Source organism: Spea bombifrons, chromosome 11, assembly GCF_027358695.1.
Source record: "Spea bombifrons isolate aSpeBom1 chromosome 11, aSpeBom1.2.pri, whole genome shotgun sequence".
NCBI lineage: Eukaryota > Metazoa > Chordata > Amphibia > Anura > Pelobatidae > Spea > Spea bombifrons.
Genome location: NC_071097.1, coordinates 25,443,940 through 25,463,674, shown reverse-complemented (window position 1 = coordinate 25,463,674; position 19,735 = coordinate 25,443,940). Strand labels below are relative to the sequence as shown.

Sequence of the window (19,735 nt, the reverse complement as noted above, 5' to 3'; positions counted from 1 at the left end):
ACAAGACTATAGACCTGGCTTAATTGTATTAAATGCAAATATATGTTTATTTACTAGCAAAAAAAATAGTAATAATTAATAAAATCAAAGTGGCGAATGATAACCATTAAACCCATTGGACAAAGCCCCTTCTTCCAACTATAGCAGAAGTAATAATACAATGACATGTTAAAGGTAATGCAGTTCCATTGATTGAAGACCATATAGTGTGACAGAATCCCCAATATTTAAGCTTCAGGGAGGTGCTTTTAAATAGTAACTGCTGCTCTGATTCCTTGCTTTGTTGGAAGGAAAATTATACTCCCAGAAACTCGCTTTGGATTCATGAACACCAATTCGGGCTTTGTTTCCAGCTGTAAGAATCATACGTGTTATCCTCATAATCTGCCCAACGTATTTCAATTCCTCAACATCATCATCATCATCCACATTTCCAACCTTTTCCGTTCCTCTCAAAAGAGTAGAGCATATTTTGTGCTTTAATTGGCTTATAAAAATAATAAAAAGTATCACTAATGTCTAATAAAAATAACAAAATTATTTGCTTACAATAAATAACCTGACATTAGTTTTGGTTCATTTAAACTTCTACTTTGCTGCCACCATGTGGCACATTCTCATAACTATTATAATTATCACCAGTAAACTTTTCATATTTTTTAGTTCTGTATGTTATTCAGAATCAAATGGGGCAATTGGGATCTATTAACTAAAGAGCGAGTTATTCATTTTGCGAAAGGCCAACACTGGTAGGCTGAGCTTTCCTTGTATCATAGAGTTGTATAATGTATAACAGACTTGCACATTCTGATTTGTACAAATCTTAACAAATTTGTTTGAGTGTCCAAAAAGGAGCAGAAAGCCCTTCAAAAGAAATGCAAACAAAGGAGAAAACTCAGATTTTTTTTGAGATTCATTGTTTTTTACTCACTCTCTGTCTCTCATGCACTTTCTCATGCACCCTCTCCCTACCTTCTCTAATAACTGATTCCATGTCTCTGCTTCTCTTCCTTCCTCTTCAATATACTTCCACAAAAGGGCAGGGCCTCTGTTAACACCACGTGGACAACTTCTTCTCCAGTCCTTCAATCACAGGAGGAATAGGGGAAGAGGTTGTTCCTGTGGAGTGTGCAGAAATTCCACCTGCTCATAGTACTTCTGCGACAGGACAGAGCCTTTACACATCATGGGGACATTCTCTTGCCCCAATTCACCTATGTGATTGTAAGAATGGGGGAAGAGGGTGTCCCCTTGGTGTGCGTCCACCTTGTCACGGAAGTACTCTAAAGAGGAGAGTAGAATGCATACAAAGAAGCAGAGACAGAGAAGCCTAGATGGCGAGGTGATTGTTGGAGAAGGTAGAGTAAGAAAGAATGAGTAAAAGAGTGAGGGAGAGAGAGTAAGAAAAGATAATTTCGTCTGAACCGAAAGGTGCAGGAAATCGAAAACAAGTCTGAAAACAAATGGACCAAAAATGAATGTTTGACTTCATTGTTTTTGGTCAACGTGCACAAGTCTAACGCACAATTCAATGTATTAGGAGACTATGAGAATTCTTAGTGATTTTACTATGCATTATTCTGACCAATCGAAAATATTCCTGGCTCACCAGGGTTGGCCGTTCATGATGTATGGTGAGCTAAAAACCAAAACTCTCCCGCAGACAGATAACATAGAAACATTTTCACATGTTGTTGACCAGCCCAAGTAAGTGCTGCTCTGTTCTATGAGGAATTTATAACTGATAATAATTCTTTTGACGATTTACAAATGCTGAAAAGTATATGAGGCATGGAAATGTTGTTCATATTTTTTTCATATTTATTATTACACCAAGTGTAATTCTTACACTGGGTAATATATATGTCACATAACACATACTGTTAAATTACTGCTTACACATGTATGTAAAACAGATGTAACATAAATAAGATGATTAGGAGGAGGAGGAGGAGGAGGATTAGGGATTTAAATATCTATGTAAAGTATGTAAAGATTGTATTTGTCTTGTATCAGTTTCGATTTGTATCAAGGGGATCTGGACACAATTATCTAGTTTTGCTTAATTTGATCTCAGTTGGTTTCTTAGATCTGTTTAGATATGCAGTGATTATAGTGGTGATGGATGGATTTCATGGCTCCCAACATTTCTAAAGCACTGATATTATAAATGTTAGTTCTACTTAGACAAAACATTATCTGGGCTCTCTAGCATGCTTAGATTCTAAATCTTATTTCTCTGAAGACTTAATCACTGAAAAATAACACAGAAACTTGGGCAGAACTAGGAAGTTAGTACTTAATGCCGCTCATGCCACTTGGATATTGCATAGAGCCTCAGGGCAAATCTAGGCATAGTGCCGTGCTAGAGCACCAAGAGAAAAGCATGGGCTAAAGGGTAAAGGGTAAATATGTTTACGTATTTTCTAAAGATGGAAGAAAGGGATACAGTGACCTTGTGCAAGTTGTGATGTTAGCCATTTTGTGGGCACAGAAGTTTAGTTCTATAGGGTCCCTTGGTACTCAGCCCTGATCGCTGCTGTATCATTTTATTCCGCTGCTGTCATACCATTCAATAATTATGAGTCAACAGGGTGTTGCTTGTACGTTTCCTCCTACTGTATACAAGTCTTTGTTACTGACTCATAAGAGTATAAACGAGATTAAAGTGCCACATAATCCTACTTGGAAAGGTTCCTCGGTAAATATTTTAAATATGTATATAAAAGTTACCACCCAAAGCTCTCAAGTTTCATCTTCCACACAATACCTCTATTTCTGTCAAGAGTTATTTCTGTTGTTTATTTAGTTTTTAAATCACGTGTGAATTCTTATATGTATGAAATGGTTGTGATAAGGGAGGATAAGACATTTTATCAGTTTATAGGAACTCTGTGATACCTTCTAGTGGGTCCATATTTATAGATTAGGAGGTCACTATGACATCATAGGCCCACTACAATCCTTTATGACCTGTCATTACACGTACATGAAGTGAATATGAAAAGTTTGGCATTTTTTAAATATGTTAATGTTGGTATTGTGTAGGATATTTATAATATTGTTGAAAAATTAGTGTGGGATTTAGCAGGAAACCAAACGTAAAAAGTAAAACTGGATTAGGAAAGAATATAAGCAAAACAGGAAGGGTAGAAAGCTGAGAAAATATCAATAAACTGTTGGCAAAGGTACGCTAGTGTGGCTTACCACAAATAAAACCTCTGACACCTGTTCCAATCTCTATTTCCTTCTTGTCTTCGAGGCACAGATTCCGTATGACATAAGTGTATTTTATTTTTCTAGTTCTTCATATATATTATTTGTATATATATTATTACATTTAGGGCAGATCACCTATTTACACTATGGGGGACTGTGCCTAGCAAGAACAGACTCCATGGCTCCCTTTACCCGGTGTCGGGGTCCTTAAGAGAGTAAGTCATGATGTCATATTCTGGTGCTCAGCAGCAAGGGCACCAGTTGCAGACAAAGCAGCTGGTTTAACTGTCTTGTGACCATCCATCCGGTTCTCTCATACACTTTATATATAGAGAGATGATAGATGGATAGATAGATAGATAGATAGATAGATAGATAGATAGATAGATAGATAGATAGATAGATAGAACAAGGAAATGTCTAGCTGTAACATAATTGCAAACTCTTAGTCTTTTAAACTTAAACTTGGATTAGTTGACCCAACGTGCAATTGGAACACAGGAGTGATGGTTGCTGATAAAGGGCATCTTCCAGGTACAGCCATTTACAACATTAACAGTGTCTACACTGTATCTCTGATCCATTTGATGTTATTTTAATGGACAAAAATTCCTTTACTTTCAAAAACAAGGACATTTCTAAGTGACTCCAAACTTTTGAACAGTAGTATATATATATATATATATATATATGTGTGTGTGTAAGAATGACTATGATATTAAACATATTAATGGTCAACAAGGCTGGTGTCCAAAAGTCTGGCTAGGAAAGGTGACACTCAACAGTAGCAAACACTAGAATTACTGCAAAATATCTCACTGGGCAGGGGGGGGTATAACAAAGAAAAATCTTGTCTTATACTATTTTCTGATTCAGGTAACAAAAACCTATATAGCTGACATAGTTAAGTACCCCATCGATAACAAAAATACCACACCCCTAAGAAACAAAAAAATGGTAGTAATTAAAGACGGGAGTTATTATTTTTATTGTATTTTATAATAATAATGATAATTCCCCTTTGAGATTAAATAAACAAAAAACAAACAAATAATATACTGTCTACCATGTGAGGTGAATTATGACTGTCACAAACATTTTGCCAGTGACACGTAGAAACTTGTCAACAAACAAACAAAAACTATTACAAAGATCTCCTTCCATGCTTTTTATACCAGGTGTCACCAGTCACAATTTGCACCGAAAGCTCTTTATTTAATGTGATATATTGGACCTTTGATGCTGAAGCTAAAAAATTTGTACATGGAGCTACCGGAATCTCACTTTACATAGGAAGTTTTATGAAGTTTTGTGAATACTAATACGATACGTTCCCTAGTGGATTTATCTGCTACATACACATTATGACAGCTATGACAACATGTTATCCATAGGGTCCACTTGGCCCCTACCACGTTAGTGGCAACTTAGCTAGAACAATGTATATAAAAGGTGCTTGTAGTGGACCTTGGTGTCCACATTTGTGAATGTGAGGGTCCAATATTTCCAGAGTGTCCGCTCTTTGACATTTATGATTACAGATACAATAATAAACTACAGACTGTGACCTGATATTGCACGCTTTCGAATTCACATTGTGTCTATAATCTCAATTACAAGTTTCTAAATATAATTTAGTACATTCTGTTACGCTATAAAAGGCTTAAATATGTTTGCCTCATTAAAAATATTGCTCTAGATTTTCCTCTGTTGTCGTAGACCCTCTCTAAGCGGAGAAACATATTTAAAAGTGAAATATCTAGAAAATATGGAGCTGTTATTCATCCGAAATAAATTCTGTTCTATTTATGGTTAAAGAATATTTTATTAGAAGACCCGCTGTCGCAAATATTACCAAAGGCAAACTAATTAATATAAATTGCAGCTTCTATTTATGAGACGTGCAAACAGTTATAGCATTTTACTGTAAATCAGAGTATTTATCGGGCTCATTAAACCTTTGCTGCTAAACATGAATTACTGTAGTATTTTAACAGTTCTCACAAATGAAAGGAACAGTAATGCCCAAATGATTACTTAGGGGTCAATATAGCAAGCTATATTTTCTGCTTGTTTAGTTTGTGTGGCCAATGCTCTACATTCATGTGCAAGTTCATGGAGCACGTCTTCTGTTCATACATGTGCAAAGCTACATGTGCATGTACTTGGACCGAACGTTCAACTTAAGCAGCTAACTGGAAACGTGTAGGCTTAGGTTGCCTGCAGAAGTGACAGCGATCCGGTCAATATTTGCAGAGTAATGTGTACAAAATAACTGTCGAGAAAACCATTGTGAATAAGGATTAAGGAGACCTTCAATCATAATAATAAAAGTTTAAGCTTCATTATTAGGGCATTTAGGACTCCGTAATGTTGCCATTAATTATTTAATGAAGTGATTGTTCAGAATTGTCCAGAATTACTTTGTGTAAGGACAGAAATATAATGAGCTTAAAGGACACTGCAGTTTCTTCCTGGTCCACATGTTCATGCCACATCTGCCTTCCAGACTTCAATATGACAGCTGATTGACTACTGGACCTCAAGGAAGTTTCTTGGCCTAGAGGGGTTTTCCCCAACTCCCCATTCCTTGTGCCCAACCCACTCAGTCCTACTTTTCTTTTATCGAGAGGGGAATGTCTGAGAACCTACCAGTAGCATATTACAAAACATACTATAAATTTGATTTGTATTGTGTATAATCCAGGCATGTATAAATGTCTTGCATTGGTCTGTGCATGAATGTCTATGTGTGTGATTTAGCATGAATGTCTATGTGTAAGTGTGATTTAGCATGAATGTGTAAGTATGTGTTTACTTGCAGTTTATTAATAAAAATCAAACAATAGTATGATTACAAAAAATATATATGACATGTTTTTTCAGTGGTTTCTTTGCTAGTTATATGTATTTTTTCTTCATCCAATACTAATATTTTATGAATGATTTTAATTATTTATCTGTTATCTTAAAAAAGAAAGAGTTACATGTTACCGAAACGTCAATTACAGTTTTGTCAATTCCAGTTTTGTATGAAGCGCTGGGGAAATTGTTGGCACTATATAAATGAAAGATATTAATAATAATCATAAAAATCGAATTCTTTAGTTTAAAGAAAATAAAAGGCATGTAGTCTATGATTAACAGGATTTCTATTCCTTTATTTTGTTCTGTAACATAAATCATAAATATGCACAAAATCATCACTTATTTTATCAGAAACAAATGAAAAGATGTAACCATAGTTTTAAGTATGAAAAGGAAAAATGGTAATTTTATAACGCAGTGTAGTAACACCTATATATCCCAGAAGCTTTTATTTAAATGAAAACCGTATATAAATAATAAACGCGACTATAAATAGAAAGAATTAAAATTCTAGAACTATAGAGATCGGGAGAGGGTTGAGCTAGGAAGACTATCGCGTTCACTGCCCGCTCTGGCTGTGCACATGCCTCTATGGTTGTTAACCGTTTCGTTTCCTGGCAGATGAGGAGGCGTGAGTGGCACTGCATTACTTGCGCTTTGCGTGTGTGCCGCGCCTGGCGCCCGAGGGGTTAAATGACGTCATCGAATCATGTCGACGGGCAATGTGCGCCATTTTGAAACACCAGCCCGGAGAAGCCGAGAGCGGTCCCTGAGCGCTGTGTCCCTTCCCGAAACAAGCCGAACAGCTTCCTTCCTTTCCGCAGCAGCCGCGGCGGGCAGCAAAGCATAGCATCCAGACCTGCCGGGGCAGTCAAACTTGGGGAGGGGGAGGAGGTGGGAAACCGAGAGTGTGAAGGGCGAACCCTCCCCGTCCTCAGCGACGCCCGGATTGGGAGGCCTGGTGCTAGAGGGCAGCCATGGCAGGTAAATAGAATGGGGAAAGGGGGAGGAGCGGGTAGTCGCGGCTGCGGCCTAGCCGGGCGGTGGGCCCAGTCCGGGGGAGATGGGGGGCGAGCTGGGAGTGCGAGGTCCGTGCTGGGGATCTTTGCTTCATGATGTACCTTGTGTTTTGCAGGAGTGGGCGGAGGAAATGATTTCCAGTGGTGTTTCTCCCAAGTGAAAGGTGCCATAGACGAGGATGTGGCGGAAGGTGGGTACATAAGCATTAAGGCGGGGGTGGCCGTGCAGTGTTTTATTATAAGACCCTGTTCCTTGCACAGGGGCTCTCTCACCGTGCAGCCCCGTTCATTTGAATGGTAACAGTGTTTCCTCACGTATTGTTATCATTTCCCTTTGTACATTGTTGCATCGCGGATGTCCCGCGTTTTTATGCGGCGCGGATTGGCAGCACCGACTGGTTCAGTACTTAAGGTTGCTGGAGTCTGGTGACGTCTATTGAGCTGCGCCCGCTGTGCGTGGGAGGAAGAAATCGAGTGGGTGATCTTTTTGTTTGCAGTGACTAAGCTTTGTCTTGTCGTTGTAATTGGATGTGTGGGAAAGAAGACCGTGGGGTCTATTCACTAAATGGCAAGTGACAGGAGAGCTCATTACCCTCATACATGATAAAGGACCAATCTACGAGCTGCTGCAGGAACATCTTGGCTGGCCCTGTACAATGCTTAGCTAAATCAGTGCAGTTTCACCAGCGATGTCTGCATTTTAAATTATGCTTTATACAGGGCTAGATCAACCCTTTATGGAAACATTTGCTTCTGTCTGCTCCTCACAATGAATAAGTTGAAATCTCAACCTTTCATTTAGTGAATAAGACCCTATTACAGTGTCCTCAAGAGAATGGTGATTGTATGGTGCAAATGGATAGTGAATCCTGTATGGGCATTTCTAGTAGATGGGTGCTTGTTGTTTTTTTTTTCTTTTCATAGAGCCATCAAATTCTGTAGCGCTGTACAATGAGATGTCATTAGATATTTTGTTTTTCACCTTCTAGATACTGCTATAACTATAAAGACTTGTATTACTCGGGCCAAAAAGGGTCTGGGTTGGTGAGGGTTAAAATAAAAGCTGTTTTTACAAAGTAATGAATGGGAAACTGTCCTGTGCTGAAGGAAGGAGAGGCGCGTGTGGTTTGACTTCGTCTAGCGATACACCTGATGGTGGAGAATGCATAACCCGTGCGGAGCATTCCCCTGAAAACATATCGGCAGAACCGCAAACTGTCGGCAGCTTTGGGCATGTCCTAGTTTGCTAATGTTGAAACAATTTTTATTGGCTTCAGAGGTTAATTCTAGAGGAACATCAAGTTAGTCTGCTTCCCGATAAAATAGTGCGCACACATAGAAAGTCATTCCTGTATTAGCATTTCCGTCATCACCAAAGCTTAAGCGAACACTTAAATTGGGGCGCCGTGCTAATAAATAGCTTTAAAATAAAATAAATTCTTGTGACTGTTTCAGGGAACAGGAGTCTGTCGTAAAATGAAACACTAAGATCTCTGTGCTTCCCGTTTAAGGGTAGTGCATGAAGAACACAATCTACTTTTTATGGCAGATTGGCTTGTTTTATTGCGGTGTGCGTACGCACGGTAGTCATTTTATTGTTTGTAGGGCAACCATATGCATGACATAGTTATATGCTTTTTAAAACCAACTTGTAAATATTATCCTGAATGTCCTAAGGAGACTATCGCTGAAACCAGAAAATCATCTGGAATGTTTATTCTGAGACAATAGTATTTTTATTATTATTTGCAGGAATCGCCAAATCCTGGGGTTTGGCAAAATAGAATTTTTTTTTTTAACCACACACTTATATATAATATATATATTAACAGCAATCATGCTAAGTCAGCCAGTACATGCTGGAATCTGTGTATGATATGAATCTGTGTATGTGATTGCTGTTAACAGTCGTGTGTGTGTTTATTGTTGAATTTTTTTTCTCCAATTTTGGCATGTTGCTTTTATTTTTGTTTTTAAAGGTGGGTGGGTCATTTTCTGTTTTGGTCCAGAATTTTAATTTCTGTGCATCCTTAAAATTTACACATGGTCAGATTTGCAAATGCAAGGAGGTATTCTGTCTATATTCAGCTATATACTGAGCCAACAGACCTCCTGGCACCGGGTTTATTAACCTCCGGTGGCTTGGTGAACATCGCAGGGATGGCGTATTCCACCTTCAGCAGCCAATCGGTGGCAGGGAAGCTTTGCTATTTAAACCACCTGGGATGTTCCTTGAGCCAGCGCTGGGTGTGACATTTTTATTGGTTCTTACAGTACATACACGGTGTCCATGTCCTACAAACCAATACATTAGATACAGGGAGCTGCTTTCAATCTAGAGGATGTGTTCAGCCGAACTTGTTTCCTGCACAGCAAATAGCTGGGGGTGGAGGGCGTGGGAAATGCTTATAGGGGATTCTGTAGAACCCCCATGCATTTGCAAAAGGAACATCACAAACATTTAATAGGACCTCTTGGCTAATATATTGCTTTGGTTTCAATAAGCATTCATAATCCATAATTTTTCAGCTGAGACCCTTGTAATACTAACTATACTGTCGGACATGTATATTTACATGGTTTGAGCGGGCCTATAATTTACATAAATGTTTGACAAGGTCTATTAAAGAAAAGGAATAACTAATAATGGTAGAGATGGGAAGTGTGGGTCCGTGTGCTACTACTGACGAGTGACCCAGTGGTCATAATTGCAGTTGGTATCACGCCATCATACATACTGGCCAGTATTTAATTTAGAGAGAGAATTGCTACCTCTATCGCTACCAACAGAGTGAGAATTAACAAAAGTCAAACTGACAATTTACAATATGACAGTAAGATTAACATGTCGGTACATAGGGGTACTGAAGGAGAGGAGGGCCCTGCTCATGTGAGTTTAAGGTCTATTAGTACATTGTATTTCTTAAATGATGTCCTTTGCAAAGTATGACAACTAGTACACTATTAGATGCACTTCAAGCTATACTGTGTGATTCTGTAAGGATAATGTGATTTAAAACCAACTCGTAGGGATGCACCAAAATGAGAATTCTGTACCGAAACCGAAAATTCAGAATTCACTTGGCCGATACCGAAAATGACCCCCCCCACACACACTTTTTTATTAAAAGTTACACACCACAATTGGGCCAAAAAATGTCATCTGCATTTTGCAGATATATTTCGGCCACCTATATATCGCTGCATCCCCACCAACCTGTACAAGTCATAGCACCAGGGTAAACATGGCTCCTAAAATTGTTGGCACTACCCAAATCGGCCATATGGAAGAGTTGTCCCCCCCCCCCACTATTGTCATGTAAATAGTGATGAATGCAGCGAGTTACTGGTTTATAAAGATCCTTAAGACGTTACTGCTGTAAAGTAACCTGAAATAAGCAGGGCGTGGGTGAAATCAGGTTTCCCTCTGTTCTGTGTGAGTGTGTATATTTACACTCAATTTATAAATGCATAGGCTACTTTTTATTGTGGATAAAGAGGTAGTCATTTTATCCTTTTGGCTTTGAGTTGCTCTCTTGTAGAGGCAGGGCATGCTTTAGTGATGGTGACTGAGTTGCTACCTGCGTCTTTTTTTTTTCTTTTTTTTATGTCATGACTGTTGCATAAAGTTTGTATCATTAAAGGAAACTTGATATACTTCTCAGCACTTCCTTCCACCTGTGATTGAAGCCGTGTTACTGACGTCTTTTTTTCTGTTACTTTGCGTGTGAAAATGGTATCTTCCATTTTGTGGATTTGGTCAGTTTTACAGGAAGACAAGTCCTGGTTACAAGGAGATCTCTAAGATTTTAAGTCATGAACCCTGAATGTTTTCTCAGTAGGAAAAAAAATCTGTTGATCCCATGTACTGAGAACCAGCACAGTGTAGATCATGATTTGTATAAATACTTGAAAGATTTAAGAGGATGTTCCAAAGTGTTGGTCATTTTTATTTATTTGAATGCCAGAAGCCGCAGCGATGGGTTATATTCAGATGTAGCTCCCCTTTTTCCATGGCTTTGCTGTTGCCATGGAGATTAGTCCCCGATTCCTCAGAATCTCCCTTGACTTTGAGCGAAGTTCGCTTTCTGAAGAGACTGTTGGTGATCTTCAGTTGCACTTTAGAAGTGAATCCATATTTTTAATGCCTTTGGAAATTTGGTTAATCTGAATCTAATTTTTTATAGGGTCTAAGTATATAATTGCTGCTGATTTATGCAGCTTTCCACTTTAAGAGTCTTAAAGAGTAAATGTTGCTGCTCAACTTTTTGTATGATAACATTTGTATGATAAAAGTATGAATAAACTTCTAATTTCTGTAGCAGCTTCAAAATATGTACATGACCCCTTAATTTCAATTTCTGTAAGCCAATCCTATATATATATATATATATATGCGCATTTGAGTAGATTGTTTTGTGCTGTTATTTATGCTCTTTCATATTTTTTTTTTTCCAGCCGATATTATTTCAACGGTTGAATTCAACTTTACTGGTGACCTGTTAGCCACGGGAGACAAAGGAGGCAGAGTTGTTATATTTCAAAGGGAACAAGAGGTCAGTCAGTTTCCCCCAAACTGTCCTGCATATTCTAAGTGCATTCTTATCAAGAGGAAAAAAATGTTCTGATTTTGTTTTTATATGTAATGTAACAATTTGACTTATAGAAACAAGGTAAGGTGGAGCCTGCTCAGAAGAGCTAACAATCTAGAACGAGCTGAGGTATATTACACAGGTGCCACTTTAGGGAAGGACCTGCCACACTAGTAGTATTGCCTGAAAGAGAGTGGACTAGGAAAAAGGTGTGAGCTAAAGAGAGATGGGAGGGAGGGCATCCATGAGGAAAGTGGGTCTTGAAGGATCCAAGGCAGGGGGTAAAGACTGATAGGTCGGGGGGAGGGGGCATCTCTTAAACATATTCCCATTCTTGTTCAACAAGAACGCCCAAATCCTTTTCTACTGAGGATTTATCCAACACACAACCATTTAGAGCAGAATTGGCTTTTTTTTCTTACCCAAGTGTGTAATTTTGCTTTTATCTTTTTGTTTTAGCACTAGTTTAAGCATAATCTTTACAGCCACGTGTGTCTGTTCTAGCTCTGTTATTTTAGCCCAATCTACTAGACAAAACTGATACCTTATCATACTTTGTGGTAAACAATAGAATTACTTAATTTTAATCACCTAGCCAGACACTTTGACTAGTGAAAGTTGGTGGAGGAGCAGGCGTCATTAACACTGCTGATTAACTCTGTGTATTGTAATTTTAGAGAGAGTCACTCAAAATACCACAAATATGAACTCAGTTTTCTCCATAGTTAAGGCTCTGTCTATCTGTAACCATCTGACCCGAGGTAATATATTTGTGAGCTGTTGTCAGATAGGTGACCCACATTTTTTCTGTTTGCTGAAGATTAATAGCGTTTTCCACTTTTTGATCTTCTCCATGGTCTGGTAAATCTATGCTGAAAACAATGCGCACACATTGACTGCACCTGCATGTATATAGAATACCCAAGTCAAGAAGATATATTAAGACACTAGTTACTAGTCCTAAATGACATGCTTACAAGCCATGCAACTCCACAGGTCTTCCAATGTGCTTTTTCTTCCTTGATCGATGCATAGGTTGTAAACTGTAGCTCATTGGGTCGGAGCTGACCATGGCTGCTGATTTATACATGCCCGTTCTGACTACATGTGCACAGAATGCTGGCCTGAACACTAACTTCACAACCTTCTCTCTTCTAGAGTAAAAGCCGTCCTCATTCAAGGGGTGAATACAATGTTTACAGTACGTTTCAAAGCCATGAACCTGAATTTGACTACTTAAAAAGTCTAGAAATTGAAGAGAAAATTAACAAAATAAGGTGGTTGCCACAGCAGAATGCTGCCCATTTCTTACTTTCTACTAATGGTAAGTAAAGATTCTAGTTCTTGGAAAACGTAGTGTAAAGTATTACATTTCTGCAAATACATACCAATTCTGTTTTTCTTATTGATTTGAGTCCAGATTGGTGCAAATAATTTTGGTGAAGCCTAAAATTAACTTTTGCAACTGGTCACCATTTCATGAGATGCCCGGTGCAGAATAAAACGTCCATGATTCGCTGTAACAGAATTGTGCCAATATATATGTATAGGTTGGCTGTTAAATGGTCTCCATATTATATTATGCAAACACTATTGTTTCAGTTGCCTCCTCGTGGGGTATTGGATACATAGCTGTATTTTAATTGATATTGTCATATTCCGTTACTAGATAATAAAGACGCAGTGGACAGGATTATTCTTGCATATCAAAAATCTTTGTAAACATTTAGTTTACAAACTGTTTAACTTGAGGGTAAAAAGCAACCCTGCTTGAGTGAAGAAGTTTCACCTTGGCTGACATACTAGTTTCCCAGACTAAGTACCGATCTGGACAAATATATTCCCACTTTATTAAAAGTCTGACCCTGACTTTTCTTTTTGCTCATTGCAAAACTAAACCTACTGGAAATTGAGGGGCCAAATCGACATTGTATCCATGTCTGGCTCAAAAGTCTTCTTAATGTTTGAACTGGAATAAAGAGATTTATACTATTACTGCTAGCCGACTAGCTTCATTTTTTACAGTTGTCAAATGCGGCCCCACATCGTGGACTGTATTCTTTCAAGTGGAGGGTCTGAATTTGACCCTTTGGTTTGCTGAGCTCTGGCCAGTTGGACTTCTTATTTGGATTGGAGACTCTGCAAGTGTTCTTATAGAGGTCTTAGTGGGGCCTTGTGGATTATACTTAAAGTTTGATATAATTTTTGAATTTTACATTAATTTTACTTCCCAGATAAAACAATAAAATTATGGAAAATAAGTGAGCGAGACAAAAGAGCCGAAGGTTACAACTTGAAGGACGATGATGGGAGACTTCGGGATCCTTTTCGGATCACATCTCTACGGGTATGCTTACTTGCGTTGCTGGATCAAATGGCTTTGTCAGAATTGTAAAAATAGCATTGTTAGGCTGTAAAATTAGTCATATACCCAAAGAATTACCTTATTTGCTCGATTATAAGACGAGGTTTTTTCAGAGCAAATGCTCTGAAAAATACCCCTCGTCTTCTAATTGGGGTCGTTTTATAATCAGACCTCAAATAGAGGTCTGACTATGAGACTAAGATCCAGATCCCCCGCACCGCTGCAGGGGACCTGGATCCTTCTGTCCCCCCCCCCTTTAACACCCCCCACACACACTTACCGGTGCTTCCAATTTCCTGCTTTATACCGGGGCAGCGGGTTGACATCCACGAGATCCGCGTAGACAACTTACGCTGCAGCCGGAAGGAGGTGTGGCTAGCAGCGGGGGTTGTCTGCGCCCATCGCGCAGACCTTCCCCGACTGTCAAAGATCAGAGTTCCCCGTGCCGGTGCCACACCTCCTTCCGGCTGCAGCGTAAGTTGTCTACGCGGATCTCGTGGACGTCAACCCGCTGCCCCTGTATACAGCAGGAAATTGGAAGCACCGGTAAGTGTGTGTGGGGTGGGGTGGAGTGTTAAATGGGGGGGAGACAGAAGGAAGACTGCTGCCCCGGTATACAGCAGGAAATTGGAAGCACCGGTAAGTGTGGGAGGGGGGGTGTTAAATGGGGGCATAGGGCATTTCTGGAGGCAGAGTGGCACATAAGGGGTTAAAAGGCATATCATGGGGCACAGTGGCATATAGAGGGTTAAAAGGCATATCATGGGCCACAGTGCCATATTGGAGTGGCAAGCCTGGGGGCAGATGTGCGTAACTGGGGGGCAGGTTGGAAAATACAAGGAAATAAAAACAAAAAAAAATTCTCAATCATAGCTTTTATTAAAAAATGTAATAGTTTACATGAATTAACATTTACTGGTAAAACTTTTTTCCTATAGGGTCGTCTTATATTCAGGCTTTTTCTTTTTTCCTAAATATTCTGATTTTGGGAGGTCGTCTTATAATCAGGGTCGTCTTATAATCGAGCAAATACGGTATTAGTATGGGCGTTAGGGTGAACACTGAGGTATTTCCTATTACTGATGGCACTGCTAATGATTGAGTTTAGGTATATTAAGAGATGTCTCTTTAGTGTGCATCCTACCAAACAGTATTGATTTTTTTTTAATAACTTACCCTGTTTGTTTTGCAATCAGTTTAATTGTATTAGAGGACCTGTTTTGAAAAGTAAGGTACTATTTTAAAGATGGCTACCCCAACAGCTTTCATTTAATTGATGTTAAGCGTAGTCCTGCTTATCGCCGTGCTTGTGATGTCTCATTTTATTGCAAAGCTTGCTATGGTTCATCAACTCGTCTTTATAATACTATGACATGCAAAGTTGAAAGGACTGCTATCTTGGGACTGGGCTGACCTAATCTTTTTCTTGCACATATACTCAGTGGCTTTTCACAAGACTAGTGTGTAACTTGGTGCTTTTTCTGATGTTGACATTCTAAAGTCTTTTGAGTGAGATTTTTCTATGTGGAGTACATAAAGTATACTATACATTTTAAAACTATATAAGTGTACTGTCTAGTTCATGGAAATGTCAGATTGACATTTTTCTACACATGTACATTGTCACATATGTTTGTAGTATAATACCGTCACGTTTCGGGTCATGGTGGGTTGTCGTAAAGAGGGAGCGCTGCGTATCGCTTCTTTTTAACTTGGCTTTTTTTTATACTAGGTGCCAATCCTCAGACCCATGGATTTAATGGTTGAAGCAAGTCCAAGAAGAATATTTGCAAATGCACATACCTATCACATTAACTCCATTTCAGTAAATAGTGATCATGAAACTTACCTCTCTGCAGATGACCTGAGAATTAATTTATGGCATTTAGAAATTACAGATAGAAGTTTTAGTATCCTTTTTGATGTATGGTTGGTGTTTTGGTGCTTAATATTGTCTATATGAACTACTGTTTTCCAGCCTCCAATTATGTTTATTTTATAATATGAATAAGACCCCTTATGGTGGATTGGATATACGTTGTTAGTCTTTGTATACATTCTATATGTAATGCCTGTCTCTCTGGGGTTCTGTGCAACCTCCATGAATCATGTATTGTGCAATTTTTAGTATATGTTTACAGTCCTTAACAGTCTGTGCAGACATTGTAGATATTAAGCCTGCTAACATGGAGGAATTGACAGAAGTTATCACAGCTGCTGAATTCCATCCACATCAGTGTAATGTCTTCGTCTACAGCAGTAGCAAAGGAACGATCCGACTCTGTGACATGCGTGATTCTGCGCTCTGCGATAGACATTCAAAGTGTGAGTCAAAAATCAAATGGACATACATTTAACACACCAGGGTTGGTACAGTAGAAAAAAAAAACACTACAAGAACTGACACATGTTGGATGATTTTCTCTTGCATACTGCCCATTACTGGTAATTAGCACGTAAACTAGGTAAACTATGCTTCTGTTTGCTTAAAGGTGCCAGAAAAAGGCAGAGTAGATGGGTGCATTGTCTGGAAAAGGCAAGAGACGTTAGGAGGTGGCAGAGGTAAATGCCTGGTCAAAGAGCCAGGGCGTAATGGCCATTCAGGTAACTGGGAGGAACCCGCTTGTCTGAGTACTCTTTTTGGCTCTTTTAAAGGGTCATCCTCCCTTAATAAGCATTGCAGTCCGTTCTGCATATATGTGAGGAGGGAAACAAAAAGCCGTGGAAATCTAACCCCATGTGCTTTTTACTCATTTTGCACCAAAAGATATCACAAGATTTGCTTACAATAATCGCCGCGTCACAAGTGGTTCTGGGAACCTTATACCAGGATGGTTGGGGTATAGTTTCATACATGAGAAATATAAGTAGCAGTTCAGTGCAGTCAATACCGGCAACTGCTGAAGGTAAATTAACCCTTAAACCACAATTTATAGTCATATTTGAATAATTAATGGTTTGTGATCATTGAAATAGACAGAAAACGGCAATTGCATGCATCTTACATGCAAAACCAGACCTCTGATATTGCAGTTACCAGAGTATGTAAACACATTTAATTTGTGTTTTGTGCACTGTTTAACTTTTCAGTCTTTGAAGAACCAGAAGATCCAAGCAGCAGATCTTTCTTCTCAGAAATCATTTCTTCGATATCAGATGTCAAATTCAGCCATAGTGGTCGCTACATGATGACCAGAGATTATCTGTCTGTGAAAGTATGGGATCTCAACATGGAAAGTAGGCCAGTAGAAACATATCAGGTATGTATGATGCAAAAAAAAACTCATTCTTACATTAAATCATATGCAAACCTTAAAATACTTTGTTTCCTTAAGGTTCATGAATACCTTCGAAGTAAGCTTTGTTCCTTGTATGAAAATGACTGCATCTTTGACAAGTTTGAGTGCTGTTGGAATGGATCTGACAGGTAAGCTTTTTAGCCTCTTAGTGTCTAATGATAGTGATTGCTGAAGGAAACTGGCCACAGAAAAAGCAGTCTGAAAGTTGAACCCTGTGACAATCCAAACTTGTATACATGCAACGTCATGCAATCTATCCTAATTGCTGTCTTGAAAGTAACTATAAACAGCTCCGAAAGACTGAACACTGTCAGCCAAGGGCCAATTTCTTATACTCATTTATTACTATAAAATGGAGAAGTTAGCATTGCTACCACATAGTTTTTATATTTATATATTATTTATAAATTATTAGTTATGGTGTCTGCTTTTGCATGTTAAAGATTTTAATGTTTTGAATTATAAGCCTCATCTGATCAGATACTTGTGGAATGGCCAACATGTTAAATGGCTAAAGTTATAAATCTTATCAGCTTCTATATTTTTTTGTGCTATTCTAAGGGATAAATGTAGCAGTCTTTTTAAAAAAAAAAAAATATATATATATATATATATATATATATATATATATATATATATATATATATATATAATTAATTTGTGGCCTATATAAAAAAATCACTTTCACCTGTGTAAACAATAGCGCATCTTTAAATCATGATGTATACCATGTTAAATTTCTATACCAATTTTTTGTAAACTGCTTCATCTTAATACCAGCAGCATATGGTTGCGAGTATTACAGTTCAGGGAATCTGTCGTTGATTTGCATAACTATACGTTATAGAATTTATTTTGGTGGTGAGCTTGCACAGTCCGCTTGCTGTTTGAATGGACAGAATCCCAGTAACAAGTGTCCTTAACAGTGAAACCCATTCTGACTAGGGAATGATGAACTGCGCAGGTACCTAATGTTTCATTTGTTTTAACAGCTCAATTATGAGTGGTTCCTACAACAACTTCTTCAGGATGTTTGATCGAAACACCCGTCGGGATATCACATTGGAAGCATCACGAGAAAGCAGCAAACCGCGTGCCATCTTAAAGCCACGTAAAGTGTGTACAGGTGGTAAGAGGAAGAAGGATGAAATCAACGTTGACAGCCTAGACTTCAACAAAAAGATTCTACATACAGCATGGCATCCTAAGGAGAACATAATAGCTGTTGCCGCCACCAATAATTTGTATATATTTCAGGACAAAGTTAATTAAAGATGGCTTTTTTTGAGGACAAAGTCTTGTTCTTGCATAGTTAAGCCTAGTTGTTTACCTGTAAAAGATCAGGCCATGTTGTCCTCCCAGTAAAAAGACCACATGAATGCACTTCCCCCATGTAGAAAGAGGAAAGCTGACCTGGATTTCATTTCATGGTAGAGCTCTGTCTTCAGTAAGGAGGAAGGGAGGGCACAAGGTTCACTTCCCAAAATGAAAGCCCGCTAGATGCAGAAGTGATGGACATCGTTCATAAAAGACCAGTGCTCAATATTTAACTCCGAGCTTCCTTTCCGGTTCATAGACCAAAAATTCTACACCCGAAGACAGACTATCAATGTGATTTCTCTTTCTGCTGTACTGTTTGGGCCTTTGAAAAACAATTTTCTTTATGCCTGTAACATTCCTCTTCTGGCCTTCAGTTAGGCTTAGGTGTTTGTACATTTGAGCACTTAGGTAGAACACAAGTTGGGTCAGACAGGTTTTTTCCATGTATATTTACTCTCTGTATCTATACACACCCTCCGGTGTAAACCACTTAATAAAAATAACCAAGTATAAAAAGTGTTTTTAAATCTGAAAGTACGTATTCAGTCTTTTCATTCTTTTTTTTTTTATTGCATGTAGCTGAACATTGTGAGACTTAGTTTGTTGAAGACACATCCAGGCTGTGTATATCCATGCAGTATGATTCCTCTTTCCTCCAAATTTGCCATTTATTAAATGTCCGCAACTATTCCCGGCATGAGCTCAAATCTGTGGCCTAATTGATCTAAATATATATTCTCAGACAGGGATTTTACACAGTATTATGTTGAAACGTTTCAGACTATACCATATGTGCATTATATTTTTTTACATTTTTCTAGATTAATTTTTTTTAACTACCTTCTTTTGCAACTCGCATCCAGCATTTCTTCCAGTTATTTTTAATTTGATTATGCCAAACCCTCATTCCCCCTCCTTTTTGTGAACGTTTCACTACTTAATGAACAAATACGTTTAACTACATGCAGCTGCTTAACACTGAGCATCAGTTTCCTAAAGCTAAGTAGGGATTGTGAGCATTAGTTGTAGGAAGTGTAGACACCTGCCAAGTGG

The 19,735-nt window shown here is 38.5% G+C and overlaps 1 protein-coding gene across 1 annotated transcript; it reads left to right on the top strand.

Moving 5' to 3' along the window:
* The first annotated feature begins 6,808 nt into the window (after positions 1-6,808).
* On the top strand, positions 6,809-19,216 carry PPP2R2D (protein phosphatase 2 regulatory subunit Bdelta). The gene is made up of 10 exons (XM_053450914.1): positions 6,809-7,071; positions 7,223-7,297; positions 11,565-11,662; positions 12,857-13,022; positions 13,933-14,045; positions 15,796-15,973; positions 16,224-16,388; positions 17,154-17,323; positions 17,399-17,490; positions 18,355-19,216. Exons 1-10 carry the CDS (start codon positions 7,065-7,067, stop codon positions 18,632-18,634), a joined length of 1,344 nt encoding a protein of 447 aa, XP_053306889.1. The 5' UTR covers positions 6,809-7,064; the 3' UTR covers positions 18,635-19,216.
* Positions 19,217-19,735: the final 519 nt, after the last annotated feature.